General features: G+C 36.7%; 1 protein-coding gene across 9 annotated transcripts in view; it reads left to right on the top strand.

Moving 5' to 3' along the window:
• The first annotated feature begins 544 nt into the window (after positions 1-544).
• The window catches only part of LOC107005049 (pre-mRNA-processing protein 40A-like), a 21,301-nt gene continuing 4,752 nt past the window's right edge, over positions 545-17,093 (top strand). For 2 of the 9 annotated variants that reach the window (XR_003575279.1, XM_015203524.2), the window contains exons 1-22: positions 545-679; positions 1,287-1,347; positions 3,909-3,968; positions 4,047-4,331; positions 4,445-4,606; positions 4,718-4,794; positions 7,804-7,873; positions 11,424-11,476; positions 11,585-11,642; positions 11,855-12,168; positions 12,247-12,316; positions 12,512-12,610; positions 12,773-12,841; positions 12,914-12,991; positions 13,178-13,264; positions 13,397-13,431; positions 13,573-13,678; positions 14,461-14,541; positions 14,635-14,727; positions 14,824-14,877; positions 14,976-15,092; positions 15,202-15,300. Coding sequence is in view for 8 of the 9 variants with exons in the window: in XM_015203524.2 (XP_015059010.1) it covers positions 678-679; positions 1,287-1,347; positions 3,909-3,968; positions 4,047-4,331; positions 4,445-4,606; positions 4,718-4,794; positions 7,804-7,873; positions 11,424-11,476; positions 11,585-11,642; positions 11,855-12,168; positions 12,247-12,316; positions 12,512-12,610; positions 12,773-12,841; positions 12,914-12,991; positions 13,178-13,264; positions 13,397-13,431; positions 13,573-13,678; positions 14,461-14,541; positions 14,635-14,727; positions 14,824-14,877; positions 14,976-15,092; positions 15,202-15,300 (2,130 nt within the window). In the remaining variant the exon portion in view is untranslated. Of the gene's footprint in view, positions 792-1,286; positions 1,348-1,456; positions 1,590-3,908; positions 3,969-4,046; positions 4,332-4,444; positions 4,607-4,717; positions 4,795-7,803; positions 7,874-11,423; positions 11,477-11,584; positions 11,643-11,854; positions 12,169-12,246; positions 12,317-12,511; positions 12,611-12,772; positions 12,842-12,913; positions 12,992-13,177; positions 13,265-13,396; positions 13,432-13,572; positions 13,679-14,460; positions 14,542-14,634; positions 14,728-14,823; positions 14,878-14,975; positions 15,093-15,201; positions 15,301-17,093 lie in introns of those variants that run through there. The other 7 variants (XM_015203518.2, XM_015203519.2, XM_015203517.2 and 4 more) reach the window with 7 other exon arrangements.

Below are 17,093 nucleotides of genomic sequence, written 5' to 3'. Positions count from 1 at the left end.
AATATTGTTTTAATAAATTTCATGCTATTAAATTTTCGCGTGAAGCGTGAGTAGTTTTACTAGTATACACATAATTGTAGTTAGGTACCAAATTAATGATTCAAAAACATATTTTATACTTTCTTAAAATCGAGCAAAACACAAACAAGTACATTAATAACTACAGTAACTAATTAATGGTTAAACGACCTTTGAATACTAATTTAGACATAACAAGTTCTAATTAGCTATCAAATAAATAATTCAAAAATATATTGAATATTTTTTTTATAATTGCGTGAAACGCAAACAAGTACAATATTAACGGTTAAACGACCTCTAATTACTAAAATATGCATAATTCTAATTAGCTATTAAATTATTATTTCAAAAATACATTAAATATTTTTTTTATAATTGCACGAAACACAAATACGTACATTATTAACTGCATAACTAATTAACGATTAACGAATATTTAATTTTTTAAATAATACAGATATAACTCTAATTAGCTACCAAACGGGCAAGTGTTTGTGTCAAACCTGTAATAGATCCCTCCAAACGGCTACTCGAATAGTCACACTCCTTGGTTCATATATATATATATATTTAGCCAAATCCCAGAAGTAGAATGAAATTGTTGTCTGTCTGTTCGAATTGCAGAATGTTAAAGTTTTGAGAGCCAAGTTCAACAAATGTACTCTTTATGTTGATTGAATTTGATAACATAAGTTTGGTTTTCATGCCTTTTCTTAGGGTTTAGAGTTGACGGCTGCTTGATTAACAACTGGGATTTTTTTTTTAAATTGGTATATTTCTTTATCTTGGATCGATTCTTCTGTAACGTTTGTGGCATAAAGACCCAATTTTTATCCCATTTGAATGAATTTCTAGTGTTTTAAGTACCCAATTTTGAATTCTCTTTAATTCTGGAAGTTTAATCCACTCATAACTACAAAATCTTGGTACTTCCTCCATAGAGGGACTTGTGTTAGGTTTTTGAACTGTAACTTGTTTGAGTTACTATATGTACCATATGTGTGTGATTGTGTCAATGTAATTAAAATGAACTTTTTTTTTGATGTTTGATTGAATGCATCTAAGTTTTGTCTTGAGATTTGGGACACTCTTGGAAGCAGTTATTCAGAAAACTTATAAATGGCATGGCTTGCGATGTAATTAGTTCTACACTCTAGTTTTCTACCATGTTTATCTTTGGCATGTTCTTATATATATGTTTCTTTAGCCTTTTGTTTCAGTCTATTACACAAGTAATCTGATGTGAAATCACATATGTTTACCAGGATTGCTTCTGGTTTTGGCCATCCTGCCATGGCTAATAATTCTCATTTCACTGGCATGCAGGTATCCTTTTCAGAAGAATGTTTTCCCCTTATATTAAATTTAGTTAACTTCATTTTTATTAATAAATTCTATGCTTTTTCTGGTGTTTATACATCAAATAGTTTGGTATCTTATCAAATCTGGGTTAGTAAAAACTAATGTGTTTTATTTTTGTACATGTATACTGGAATTTTCCTCATATCAATGAGTCCATTACTTTATCAAAAGGCTTCTTGGAAGGCATAGTAGTTCTCTGAATGGAGGTGCAATGATTTTGCAATCACTGTCGTTCATATGTGTGTTGTTATAATAGCAAAAATTATAGGCTTTCACTGATTTATTTGAGATCTATTAGGAGAGCAAGTGTTCTAGGTTTGATTATATTCAATAATTTGTCTGTATCATACGCATGTTCTATGGGTAGAATCTTTCATCATGCTTATATATGCTTAGACAATATACACAATAGGAAGTATATATTTGTTAAGCCTTCATGTATTATCCCAATTTGTTTGTATCTTACTCGTGTTTACAGTTGAAATTGAAATAGGAACAAATTTGAGCCAATAAATAAATTAATTCATTGCTCGGTATGTCGTTGCTATGATAGCCCTTAAGAGAACAAAGAGGTGATATGGTTTGTCCGTCGCTCTGTTTGCTGTGGCGGTGGATATTTAGAGTAAGAATGATCTGAAAACTGATGTGTTAGTAGGTAAAAGGAACCTGCTGAGATAGTTGTATGTATCACGTGCCCTTTTGTGCTTAGTCTTTACTATCAACATTGTTTTACCTTGATAGTATTGTTTGCTAAAGTGAGCTCTGTCCCTGTCATTGTCAAGTCATATTCTATAGTTAGGTACAAATTGTCATAATATTGTGCTCTTAGTAGTGGCTTGGCGAGCATAGAATAGTCGAGAATAGCTTCCATGAGGACTAATATAGGTTGATCCGCTTTCTTGGGGATGCCTATTCCTCCTAAAATGTCTAGATAAAAGATTACTTGGTTGGAGTCTTGTTGACTGCTCTAAGGAGAGGATAGAGGACAAGGAGGATGAATAGGTTATCTTTTGCCTTGGAGAGGATACTTATGACTCTCATTTTGGAGCCTAACAACTTTGATTAAACTTATGAGAATGAAGATAAATAGATCTTAAGGTCTAGTGACAGTGGCTCTTATTCCAATCGTTGGATGTTTTTCCTTAAGTTACTATATGTCCTTTTTAAAATGAAATATGTGATTGCTCATTTTGCATCACTTGCCCATTGGTTGATCTTAAGGTCTAGTGACAGTGGCTCTTATTCCAATCGTTGGATGTTTTTCCTTAAGTTACTATAAGTCCTTTTTAATATGAAATATGTGATTGCTCATTTTGCATCACTTGCCCATTGGTTTGTTTTCTTTTATTCTTCCAGCTGATGATGCTTTCCTGTTCCGTACATTTTCAGTGCAGAAGTTGATACATCTTCTAAGTTTAGACGAGAGTGTGGTGGATGATTTCATATTTGCTAAGTAGCATTTTAGATTTTGTTTCTAAATTTTGAAAAAATGTTTGGAAATTATTTCAAACTGTGTGTCTATCAAGCTGACCCATTATTTCAACTTCAAACTTGAAATACGGAATCTGAAGTTTGCAAACCAGGGTTTAGGAGTTCCTCTTTTTTTTTTTTTAAAGCTCCACTGACAAAACTTCGATTATGTTTCAATTTTCAAACATAACTTTGACTTTCAAATACTTTTTAAAATTAAATTTCAAATATGTAAATGAATTCAAATTTCAACCAATTCATCTTTCTCAATAGAAAATATCAATCAATTCATGTCCAAATGCCTACTCAGAGTGTTGCTTTTTTTTTTTCTGACCAATTCTCAGTGTTAGTTTGTTTTTGAAGGTTTTGGCATAAGTGAAATGGTTCAGTACTCTGCAATTCGCTAGGACGGACAAGGAGAGCCCTTAAGGGCTGATTTAGATTTTAGACTCTGTGGAGTATAAGGTAGTAGTTGGTTTGGATAGGTGTTCGCTAGATAGTGGGTGGGGTGGGATGATTATACTTCAAATGTCTATCAAAAAGTAATCCCACCTTGATATAATAACAACTCCAACTTAGGAAACTACTATAGAGTTGCATATTAACTAGCTTTGCTGAAGTCGCACAAATATATTTTGTGGTTTTGTCTAGTTTGACAAAAAAATTGTGTTGAGAAGATGTGTTTCTTTACACCCAAAAACACCATATACTTAGGCCATCAGAAGCTGTTGAACCCAAGCCATTAGGTAAAGATGCGTGTCATTTTGTCTGTTCTCATCCAACGCTGTGATAGATCATCTATTTGTTATGTCTCTTTATTCTCATTTCAAGCTCTGGATTGATTAGATGAAGTCATGAAGAATAACTTTTCATCTCACTATTTGGTTTGGCTTCCAAATTCTGGTCTTGTCCTTCAAATTAATTTAAGGAGTTGTGCATGAATACAAGTTTCCAACATTGCTGCATTGATTAGAAAATCTACATAATATGATTGTAAAGTAGCTTTATTTCTGATTTCATCTGTTCTTCGTTGCATGGGTATATTGGTTGAGAAGCCTCCTATACCTCCTCTGGCTGGTCCTCCTCAGGGTTCTATTCCATCCATGTCACTGCAGGTAAAGTTGTGGAGTTTTGGGATAAATGATTTTTTAGTTCAAGAATCGCTACGATAACTATTTTCCCCTCATTTTTAGCAGTTCCAGCCTATGCTTCCACCCCAGCAGGCACAACCATATGTTTCTGGTTCATCTCAACACTTTCAGCCACTTGGACATGCAAATGTTGTGATGCCTCCTCAACCCCCACAAATCCAATTTCCTCAGCCTATGCAACAGGTTGCTGGTAGACCTGTAGTAGGAGGGCATAGTATGTCTCGGGGACCACCTAATCCCCATGATTTTCAGCGAAACCCTCCAATGTCAAATAACCACATGACTGGTTCTGGTGGCCCAGGTTTTCCGCTATCTTCTTCATATAATGTAAGACTTAGAGAAGATCTTTTGTGATTATTATTATGTGAGTGTCGATGTTCCATTCATCATATTGATGAAATTCATCATTTCTGTAACCATCCTCATCTTGTGATTAATAGCAGGTAAATGCTGATTCATCAAGCTCCCAGTATCAGACACAGATACATGATCATAGGTTTCCATCAGGGGTACAACCCTGGATGCCAACAAGTAATCAGAATGTGAATTCTGCGACAACTATGCAAAATACTGGAGAACTAGCAGCTCTGTTGGTTGTTCCGGTGAGAATTCAATGTGTTTTATTGTACCAATTTTGCTTAAAATATTTTGGGATCTGTTAATAGGATTTGTAAGTTGAAGGTGACAGGTTCTTTATTTTTTTTGGATTTCAGGAAGCAAATAATGGGGTTGACTCTGTTGAGACTACTCCGTCAGATTGGATTGAGCATACTTCTCGAAATGGGAAAAAGTAAGTGATTCCACTTTTTGACTTGTCAGAAAGTAACAGTTAAGGTTAATGGGTTAGAGTTGACTGCAACAGTTGAATTCTATGATTGTGCAAGTTTTTGTAAGCAAAATAAGATTCCAGTGAACAAAAAGCTGTAATCCGTGGTATACAAGAAAAGGAGCTCTGCAAAAATGTTACTTTTCATTCAGATCCAATCTTTTATACCACTTTGAGTGCCCCAGACATAAAAAGGAGGAGCATTCCGGATTTGGCTTTATGGAATCCTTGCTTTAGGATTATATTCACATAGACTACTCATAAGAATAAGACGTTCAATTCCCTAGAACACGGATAATTTGAGGGTCATTAGACCTTTGGCTAATATCAGTTGTTCCCTGAGGAATTCAATCTGGGCAGATAGACAGAGAGTGGGGGTGTTTAAGTACCCAGGAGAAATATCTATCTCTCTGATAGAAGCTGAAGATGCGAGTTTAGAGCTTTCATGATGCTTTTTAGATTGCCTTGGCTAGTGCCATCCACCCACATATTAAATGTGCTACTTAGCTCAGATGTATACTCGTCAGGCAAGTTCACCATAAGCCTGCACATTTTTCCTCTTTATTGCTAGAAATGCCACTTTCCAAGCTTTGTCTCTAAAATATTCTTGTGATCCTGTCGTGAGTCCAAATAGGTTCTTCACATTGTCTAGCATAACCCAACTGATATCTCTCATGTTTAACATCTTATTCCATGGCCTTGCTATAGTGTAACTTTGGCGAATTAGTAGTGTTTGGTAGAATGCGTACAATAATTGTCTATGCCTAAATGATTCTATCGGGGCACTTTTTACTACCTTTTCTTAAAGATAAAATAGTTTTATTTATGATAACATTTCTGGAATACAAGTTATGTACCAAAAAGTATAAAATCCATAGAAAGATCTGATTTTCCATAAGAGAAACCTTAATCTCTATACAAATTGGATTCTTTCGGGTGCACAAAAAAGAAATTAGAAATAAGAAGCTATTCTTCATTTTTTTTTTGATGACCATGGTGTTCAGGCCAACTTTCGGCGTACCTCGACAAAGTTGCGTGATACCTCCCATCTCCCACCAGACCAAGGCTAGGGCAGATGAGAATAAAGACACCTAGTGTGTTTTATCTCTGTTGGGATTTGATTTTGGGATCTCATGGCTCTCAACCACTTCAATGACCATTAGGCCATACCCTTGGGTGCGTTTTTCTTCAAATATACAATTTCACTTTCTATTCGTTCAAAAACTTCCATATTTCTGCCTCTCCAGAACAATATAAGAGTTAGCGAAGCAACATCTTACGCCCTTTGTCTTCTCTTCCTTCTTCGAAAGTGCATCTCAGTAGTGCCTCCTTGACTATTCTTGACATCCTCCATTGTAAGCTGAACCAATTCAAAGTCCCCTCCACAAAATAAGATGCTACCTGACAATGCACAAAGAGATGATCTGTCTTTGCATGAATTCTTATGCATAAAACACCAATGGACGTATGCAATCCTCTTTCGATTCCCCCCAGTTAAGATTGCTGCTCTTACTGCCAACCAAGCCAAAAAGACACCTTTCTTGGTGTTCCAGCAATCCAAACTGATAGGTATATGGAGGTTGGGTATTTTCTAGCTAGAAGCTTATGGTAACACTTAACAGGTAATGCAACTTAACTGGGAACCTCCTGTTGCCCCCAAGCCCATCTCCACGACCTGTTCGACAAGAGATGCGGTGACCTTGTAGAGCATTTCAACTAAGCTTTGAGGTTTCACTATGTTCCTAATTTGAAGGTGTTCCTCAATGACCCCCCTCATGCATCCTTACATGTTTGGTCATTTCTTTTTTGGAATGTGAGCCTCAAAATACTCTTTTCACACCACTTGTGTCCCAAAAGTTTTTCATTGTCCCTAGTTCCGTACCCAACTGAAATATGATTTGTCCACTGAACTCGTCGCTTTACTTCATAATATTACTCCGCAGGTAACATTCAAAAAGAAAAGATGTTTTAGATCCCCTTGATCCCCTTCAACCATTCTATGTTTTCTGCTATCACTCTCCTTCGTTGACCATGTTCCTCAATTTCAAATCTCTGTATCCATTTTCATAGTAGCGCCTTCTTGAAAACACAAAGATCTATCTGTGAGGCCTTCCCATTTCTTTGGTACCGTAACTATCTCCCATCTAATTAATTAAGTGAAGCTTCCTAGTCTGGTTTGTTGAATCCCACAAGTTCCTTTTAAGGCTCTCTAATTTAGAAGTAATACTAACTAGTGCTTGTGGCGGTGACATGAAGCATGTAGGAATGGTCGACAAAGTATCCTTTACTCCCTCCCTTCCTTCCAACAAATAGCTCTTCCGCCATCCATCTATTTTCTTTTCTATTCATTCAGTTGTCAGATTTCACCTTGTTTGGTCCTGGTCTGATGGCACAGGCACACTAAGGTATATATTGGGTAGAGCTCCAAATCAATATCCTCTATTGCACCGCCCACTCAGATGATATTAGATTTTGTGGGGTTAATCTTCAGACGGCATAAGAAACATGTCTCAAATTTTCCAATAGGTGAATGTCTGCATCACAAACTCTATTGTCTTGTCTATGAACAAGTGTTGGGTAAGTTGGTCCCCATCACTGTCAAGAAGTTCATCAAGTATCCACCTCTAGTGCTTTGTTTATCATTCTTCTTCCACTAGCACTGGAGATAATAGGTTCCTCTGTTTCAGTCCTCTTCTTTGTCAAGACATACCATGAGATGCCATTCATCGTTACCATATTCTACCTGACTATTGATTAGCAGAACTTGATACACCTCTATCAAATGACTTCATTTTTACCCTATTTTTTTACGGTCATTCATCTTTTACATGTGGCTTCATGCTAGTAGGTAATGCTAATTTCAGTATATTTTGATGATCAGTAGGCCAATCATGGTCACTATGTTATATATTTCCTTTGGCATTATTACTTAAGCTAATTATAACTTTCTTAATTTTTTGAATTGATTTTTAGATACTATTATAATAGAAGGACAAGAATCTCTAGCTGGGAGAAACCTCTAGAGCTGATGACAGAAATGGAGGTGAGGTTACTTGTCATATACATATTAGTTTTTTGCAAATAATTATGATTAGTTTTTATCCAGTTTCTTGTACTTAACCATAAAAAATGCTATATCCAATTCTTTTTGTATGAAGCTTTGTAGACCACTTTTTCTTCCCTAAACATTTGTGATTTCTGCCTAGAGTTTGGTGAGAGAGCAGATCTCTTTGATCTTACTATACTATATAGTCTTCATTTGGGATTTGAATTTTCCCATTTTCCAATATAGTTCTAAAAGTTGTCATATTTAACACCACTGTTCTAAAAGATGTGTTAAGTATATACATGGCATGGTTATATTTGGTTCATCTTTTCGCAGACAATTTTTCTTCTTTTTAATAAATGTAATGTTGTAGCAAGATGGAGAGAGGAAATTTGATGTAAGATTTAGGTTCACATTTCTCATTCTGGTTTGCAGAAGAATAATTTGGCTGGTTGCACCCAAGTGTGTAGCCTAGTGTCAATGAAGTGAATTGAGAACCATGAGGTCTCAGGTTTAATTTCCAGTAGTATAAAGACATTAAGTTATTTCTTACCATCCGTCAAAGCCTGGATGGACAAATTTACCCGGTATAACTTCTTCATCCATCTCACCATTTCCTTGGATTATAGACCCAAAATACTTGAAACTCCATTTCTGGAGATGACTTAGAGTATGTATCCTCACTTCCGTTTTATAGAAACTTGACAAATATTTACGAATTTAAGATAAATTATAATTAACTAACTATTCAAGTTTATGTTAGCAAGATTTTATACATGGAATGCTAGTTACTAGCTCTTTTCCAAGAGCTAATTGGGGAGAAAAAACGAATGTTCAGAAATTAATTTCATCGAAAAAGAGCATAACTGTAGCTTATGAGTTTCAAACTTGTCAAATTGAAACAAATCATGATGCTGGGGGCTGTGTCAAGTATCAGATTTAGAACCTCAGTGCAGGATTTCAACACCCTTACCATCACGCTGAAACTCTTGTTTGTGTTAAGGGTGTGGAAGTAACCGTAGATTTCTCAAGTCTGTATTGGTAAGACCTCATATATATCAGAATGATTAGATGATGTAAAATAAAGTTGAGACAAGGAATTTGACGTTGGTAGTTAAGTTATTAACGAAGATTAGTTGAGTACAACAATGTCCGTTTTGAACTCGGGAATAACCAAGGAAGACACATTTGAGAGTACGACAGACTAACCTATCTTTCTCAGGGGCCAAGTTATGAACAAAACATTCACCCAAGGGTGTGGCCTAGTGGTCAATGAAGTGGGAGAGGAACTATAAGTTCTCGTGTTCAAATTCCGGCGGAGATAAAAAACACTAGATGATTTGTCCCTATCTGTCTAAGGCTTGGTGGACGGAGTTAGCAGGTAGTCTCTGAAATTATTCGAAGTGCACGCTAGTTGGCTTGGATACCATGGTTATCAAAAAGAAAGTTATGGAACAGAACATATGCTCCCAAAGACACGAGGGGAAAAGAGTATAGATGTGAATGAGGAAACAATACTGAATAAGAAATCTGATTCTCAATGAAAGATGGATCATACGATTAATTAAATAGCATGATGTGGGAACTGCATTGTGCCAAGTGCAACAGAATATAGGATTGAATGAGAAGAGCGCGAGCAGTTTGGGTGTGCGTACATGATGTCTAATGAATAATTCCTTGGTGAGTATTCCTATGGTTGAACCGACTCTACTAGGACTCCATATCATAATGAACTAATGAAAAAACAGACTTTGCACGACTCAGAACACTATGTGGAGAGGTAGTGCAGGTGTGTTTTTCAAGCTGATACAACTTACAATTTAATGTTGGCAGACTAGATAAACTAGCATTTTCTGTTGCTTGAATAACCTCGGATGTCCCAAATGTTTGTGAATTAAGTTTCGAGGATCTGTAATTGGACATGTTGTGGAGGAATTAGTAGCGGTAAGGTTGTAGAAACCTTGTGGTTCATGCCTTGCACCAATGGTCTGTCTCGTGCTCCTTGATAACAACAGAATCGCGGAGAAATACCATGCATTTGAGGCACAGTCAAACAACTGACGGATGGAAGATTAAAATGACAACTAGGAATATAAAGAACAGATTTAGAGTGAGTGACTGACAAAGAATTGGGAATTCACATGTTCAATAAATTTTGCTTTTGTTGGGATCCCATTAGCTAAAGTAACAATAGGAAGAGACTGAATAAGTAAATATTTGACTGAAGTGATTAATTACTGGAAATGTGATCACAAGCGCTCGAGTCCCTGATCACAGTCCAAGGGTATTAGACTGTGAAATACAGGCAAAATATTTACGTGTGATGTCAAACCCTTGATTACTGGTGATGTCAGTCTAAGCAACATGCATATTCTTGGGTGGTCGATGCTGCAGGGAAACACATACTTCATGAGTGTGTCCAAGCCTATTACAATAACTATACTTGAATTGAAATCTTCCAAAATGACCTCTTCGTTGTTGGTTCTCCATAGACAGGGATGTCGATTTTCTGTTATTTGAGATGCAAGAATAGAGAAGTTAACAGTTGTTGATGAGATCACTATGTGAATGCTGATGCGTCAAGGTGAAGTAATCGAGAGAATACTTCATCAATTGTAAGGATAGTGGGACTGGTAAAAATCTGGTCACACACAGAATTAAGGTCATTCAGAAGTCCAACAAGCGTAAGAACTAGAGACGGTGTCTTTCGTTACTCCTGTTTTTTTCCAACACTAGCAGTAACTAACATCAAATTTTCGAATTTCTCCCCGACTGCTTGTACTGTCCCAAGTAAGTAGACATATCCATTTTCTGTTTCTTTAAGTTTGTCATTCGAGATAACACATCATAAAAAATAGATATGTCATTAATGTGTAAAGTGGGGCCCTTTTTCAAATATAGTAACATGTCTGGAATGGACAAATTTATTTGGGCGGATTAGGCTTCCGATGATTGAAATCTGCAGAAATGGAGGGATTGGCTCGGAATTACTGGGCGAGACCCCACAGGGAGAAAAACAGCTGAAAAGTGATTAGAACAGGCATCACACGCTGGCATATATGTCTGACACACCATCGGTATTGAAGCTCCGGAGGGCGTGTGGATGGGGTTCTGCCAGAACTGCTTTTTGGGGTTGGTCGCCGGAGCTTTCTGAATCTCGTGGTATTATTAGTTTTTAGAGAACACTGGTAAAAAGTGGAATTGATGTGGACAACTACTTAGGTCATTGGAAAATTGTACGGTGACTGAAATTTTCTTCCCAAAGAAGCTGGTATTTTACACAACTATATTTTCTAACCAAGGAACAGATACCGTGTGAGAAAGCATTGGAAAATATTATTACTGATAAAAAAGCACCTGAAATATTATTAAGATATGTATCTACGTCATTACACTAAGCCCTATTTGTAGTTATATTCTACATTGTACATAGTAATCCTTTTCCAGGATTATTCTGCTTGAAGTTGCTGATTTCTACTCTCGAGATACTGTTTATGTTCAATTTTTTTGACTTGACCTGCTTTCATGCTGTTTTCATTGCGGACAGAGGGCAGATGCATCAACTGACTGGAGAGAATTTACAAGTCCTGCGGGAAGAAAGTGTGTAACTTATATATTTTCTAGTCCTCTTTCCAATTGTTCTTCTATAGTGGGTATTTTTGTGTGTTATTTATGCATAATGCTGAGTGGTTTGATTATTTTCTGCAGGTATTACTACAACAAGGTTACTAGAAAGTCAAAATGGAAAATGCCTGATGAAGTCAAGGTGATGTTAGATTTTAAATCCAATAAGGGTTTGTTCCTTGCTTTAAATGACATGATAAAAAAGGACAATATTCTGTTTTCTCTGATACTCTGTTTCTCACAAAATCTAATTATTTATACATTCATAGTTGCTAAGCGTGATAAGAAGGAACAATATTCTGTTCTCTTGGATACTCTATTTCTCATAAAATCTAATTATTTATACATTTACAGTTGGCTCGTGAAAAGTACACTGTTTCGCACGCCTCTGATTTTGGATCCATTTCTAGTGTTAAAACATCATCCCCGGGTGCAGATGGCTCATTTGTCTCGGCACAAGGAGCTATGACAAGCCCAATTGCTGTGTCACCAGTTGCTAACTTACCAACTATCGTGGCTTCAGAATCAAGTTTATCTGGTAAGGTTTCTTCTCCGACGGTTGACGCAGTCGAAATGCAGAATTCTTCAGAACCTGCTTCGCCAGCTGTTGCTAATTCAGAGAAAATTGGAATAACAGTAACCTTGGGAAATTCTGTCGCGATACCAGCGTATGCTTTCAGATTTATATGTTCTAAATTTGCCTCTGGCTTGTATTTGCTATCTTATTTATATTTCAATTTCTGCAGTAGTTCTGAGACTACTTCAGCTCAAGATGCAGTAGCGTGTGATGATGGAGTTTCGCCGGAGAATAGGGAGGTACATTGCCCTTTTGAAACACTTATGCGATGATTTGATTACTATTGGCTAAAACCAAGAAAGATTTTCTTAGCTGCAATGCTGGATGTGGATCTAGTCTGTAGTGCAGTTGTTAGTCACCTGCTAACCGGTGAAAGTTATGCTCCATGAGCTTCTCTTTCGTATTTTGTGCTTGATGTTGTACCTGAAATGCAGGAAGTTAAGCAAGATGCTGCAATAACTGGAATAGGAAGTGCTGCTCCATCAGAAGAGAAAACAGTCGAGCTGGGACCATTAGTTTATGAGAGCAAAGTGGTATATTTGATTATTGTTTTATTGTCCCTTTTAATGTATGTTCTAAAAATTACTCTCCCGCCAATTTTAAATATCTGATTTTATTGCCTTCGCTTATTGCTTCTTTTGCTTGTTATGATATCCTTTTGCACATTGTTTTCAACACTTTACTGCTCAATTTAGGAGGCAAAGAATGCATTCAGAACTCTTTTGGAATCTGCTAATATTGGGTCTGACTGCACATGGGATCAGGTTATTACTTGCTTGTTTTGTGCATACTGTGGACAATCAAGGAATATCATCTGACATAATTGTATTTGTCAGGCCATGAGAGCAATAATCAATGACCGAAGATATGGTGCTCTAAAATCCCTTGGTGAGCGGAAGCAAGCTTTCAATGAGGTATCTCTCCGAGTAGGCATTCAGTGATGCCGTAGTTGGTGGAAAATTTCTCTTTCCAGTTTGCAATAATTGGCTACATAACAAATATCTGGAATGGGTTAATTGCTTCTTCAATGTTTCAGCATATTCTATTCCAAAAAGAATTAAGGTCTATTGCTATTATATAAGTTCTGTGTTCTGTTCCAGTATCTGAGCCAAAGGAAAAAACTGGAAGCTGAAGAGAGACGTGTTAAACAGAAAAAAGCTCGGGAAGATTTCAGGATAATGTTAGAAGTAAGTGGAATTTTCTTCTGCGAGTGTCTTTCATTCGATATATCAGAATGTGTAAGAGGCTGGTATATCTCACTTGTTCAAAAGAAAAATTGATATTTTTCACAACAATTTCTGTTATTCTCAATCTTACAGGATTGCAAGGAGCTTTCACCATCCTCAAGATGGAGGTTTGTCTTTCATTTGTAATGCTAAGTTGTCTGCTGCTTGTTTTTTAATGTTGGTCATTGTTTGTTTTTCTTTTGTACCTGGAAGTTGCTTTATTATTTGTGTAAGTTCCATTTAATCCACTAACTATTTTGATTATTCAGTAAGGTAATTTCTATATTCGAACATGATGAACGTTTTAAAGCTGTTGAGCGAGCTAAAGACCGTGAGGACCTTTTTGAAGATTATAAGGAGGAACTTGAGAAAAAGGTGAAGCTCCTTCAAATCAACTTTCTCATATGATTGTTTCAGACTCTCAGATTGGTAAAGTGTGTGGGCTGTAGTTCATATGGTCTTTGGTTCCTCACAAATTGAATTAGCGTTTCAGTTTGAGATAGACACAAGGTCCAATATTTTAAACATGGCATTAGAAGCAGATCTATCCTGATGTTAGACTATTAGATGTTAGCCATCTAGGTCCTGATGCTATAGATGTCGAATCTTGCTGTGCGATTAATTTATTAAATCCCACATCGGTAAGGTGTATGGGCTGTAGTTTCCTTGTATGAGTTTGGACAATCTTCACCACTTGACCTAGCTTTCGAAGTAGAGTTCGGTCCATGGTGCATTTCATTAACAATATTCATTCCATACCCTCTGCAGGATGTCTTTTAGTTGTTCCTTTGTTTTTTGTTCTAGAGCAGAATGACGAAGTGCTGTAAAATGTTCAACTTAAAATCTAGTATTCTTTGAATACATTATTAATGGTTTATCAAGGGGGACACCACATTTAAATTTGTTCACCATTGATATTCAATTTTAACAGGCGTTATTGGCATTCCTACACACAGTTTCTTGTCTTCACTCTTTCGTCTTTCATGTTTTGCATGTTATTTTGTTTAAAACTATGATATGCTTCTTCCTCCCCTCCGCCCCAAAAATAGAAGAAGCTTTTTAATACTTTCATGCACCTGTAGTTCAAGTCTCTTTTTAGATATGGTCTGCTTTAAAAAGAATTTTTATTCTATTACTTTGTACTGGATTATTATTAGGAGCGTGCAAGGGCATTGGAGGAGCAGAAGCGCAATAGAGTGGAGTATTTAGAATTCTTAAAATCCTGTGACTTTATTAAGGTATCAGTTCAAGTGGAATTAGCATCAGTTCCCATGTTATGTTTTATATTTCCAGGAGGTATAACTTCATTGTTGCTGACTGATTTTGTTCAGGCCAGTAGCCAGTGGCGGAAAGTTCAGGACCGCTTAGAAGCTGATGAAAGATGCCCCCGCCTTGAGAAAATTGACCGCTTGGAGATTTTCCAGGTAGTTATCATTTTCTAATAAATTATAAATATTTATTTTCAAACATCTCATTTATATGCCCCAGCTTTGAAGTTATGTTGCAATCTTCTGTATTAGGAATATATACGTGATTTAGAGAGGGAAGAGGAGGAGCAAAGGAAACTGCGGATGGTATATTGTTAATTAAACTCTGCGGTTAATTTTTAATTCATCTTTGGAAACTTTGATTTATCTGTTTCTCACTGGACATACACCATGGATTCAAATAGGAAGAATTGAGGAAAGCAGAACGTAAAAATCGTGATGAATTCCGAAAACTGATGGAAGAGCATGTTGCTGTGGGAATGCTTAATGCAAAAACTATCTGGCGTGATTATTGCATCAAAGTTAGTGATTCTTTCTTGGTTTCAGTGATAGTGATTACCTTCATGAGTTCCCTTTCTGTCTCTTTGAATTTCACATTCAAGAGTTTCCCTCTTTATTTTGTGCTTGCAGATCAAAGATATAGCTGCATATCAGGCTATCTCATCAAATACTTCAGGGTCATCAGCAAAAGACTTATTTGCAGATGTCGTGGATGAGCTGGATAAACAGGTGAAATAGGTTGCTAATAGGTGTATTGAATTGTGTTAACTACATTATTACAGTGTGGCCTGAGCCTAGCCCTAGCCCCTATTTACAGTGCACAAAGAATTGAGATAGCCTAACTCTGATACCATGTTGAGGAGTGGATATTATTGAGAAAAAATATTATTGAATTGTGTATCTGCATTATTACACTGAGCCCTATTTTTAGACACTACATTTCAATCCTGTTCCATGTTGGATACTATATACAAATCCTATTCCTACTCCTCTCAACCTGGTTCAAACAAGTCATATGTACCGAGCTTGTAACAGATGTAACTTCTATGAGGAGGGACTTGATGAGAATATCTGCAGATCACTCTACTTCACGAATTTTGTAACAATATTTCCAGAGAGCATCTTTTCTTTGATAACAATCAATCTCAATGAGCATAGTCCTCCGGAGAAATACCGGATTTGATGCAGTATGAAGGCTGTTTTGTTATCACTCACAAGTTCCATATGATAGATTTCTCCACATCTTAGTTCTCTGAGCCACTGTTTAATCCATACTAGCTCACAAGTTGCTACAACCATTGCTCTGTTTTCTGCTTCTGCACAAGATCGAGCAATCACTCTCTGTTTCTTACTCTTTTAGGACACCAAATTACCTCCAACTGACACACAATATCTAGATATGAACATCTATCAGAAGATGATCCTTGACCATCATCGTCTAAACCATTGCTTGATATTCTGCTTCTACACTAGATTCAGCAACCACACTGTGTTTCTTTTTGAGGGCACCAAATTATCTCCAACTAACCATAATATCTAGATGTAGAACGTCTATTGGAAGATGAAAGGCCCATCATCGTCTATATATCCAACAATCTGCTCATGGCCTTGATCTACCTAGAGCTGATTTTATAAATTGCAGAATGTTGACAACTGAATCCCATTGATTATCACAGGGAAGAATTCATAAATTGACTTAGAACACTCGCAAGAAAAGAAATGTCAAGTCCAATCACAGTGAGATATTCAAACTTACCAACTAACCGCCAAGATCTTTCAGGATCGTTGAGTGGCTCACCCTTTCCTGGCTAGAGTTGAGCATTCGGATCAATAGGAGTATCAATAGGTCTACATCCTATCATTATAGTATCCTTAAGAATGTCTTAGGCATACTCGCGTTGCGAAATAACAATAGTGTAGGAATATCATACATTTCCTTGGAACACTGTCAACTGTTTCATTTTGAGTCTGACTGGTTTGTCCAGAGATGTATATAATACCTCGTTTTTCTTGTACCATAGGTTCATTCATTTCTCTGGATATCCATTTACTTTTCTGACAGTATCCGAGCTAAAAAGACCTTCCTGTGTATTAGCTGTCCTCTGGCTTTAGTACATGATGAATTTTTCAATCTAGCCAACCCTAACAAATGCCATTTCAGGGACAATGATAACTGATCTTCTCCTTCCCTGATTGCTTGATAATGGTTATACTACGTCCTTGTTTGTTATAGTTTCTCGAGCAGAAGAACTCTGAGAAGTGATCATGAAACTTTCATGTTTTCACGTTGTTTCCTTTAACTTGTGAGGCCTCCTTTATAGTGTCATACAGTCCACCATTGTCTTCCGGATATGAGTTGTTCTTTTGATCAAGTTTCGACCACGTTCCATCCATTTGTACCACACCCAGCTTTGGTTTCACTTCCATGATATCGTGGGACTTAAAACCCAACGCAAACTATTTTGTGTCGCAAACCATCTTAACTGGACCAAGTACTTAGTGCTAGAATCCCCCCCCCCCCC

This window comes from Solanum pennellii, chromosome 11, assembly GCF_001406875.1.
Source record: "Solanum pennellii chromosome 11, SPENNV200".
NCBI lineage: Eukaryota > Viridiplantae > Streptophyta > Magnoliopsida > Solanales > Solanaceae > Solanum > Solanum pennellii.
The sequence above is the reverse complement of the archived record's forward strand: the minus strand, read 5'-3'. Positions and strand labels throughout refer to the sequence as shown.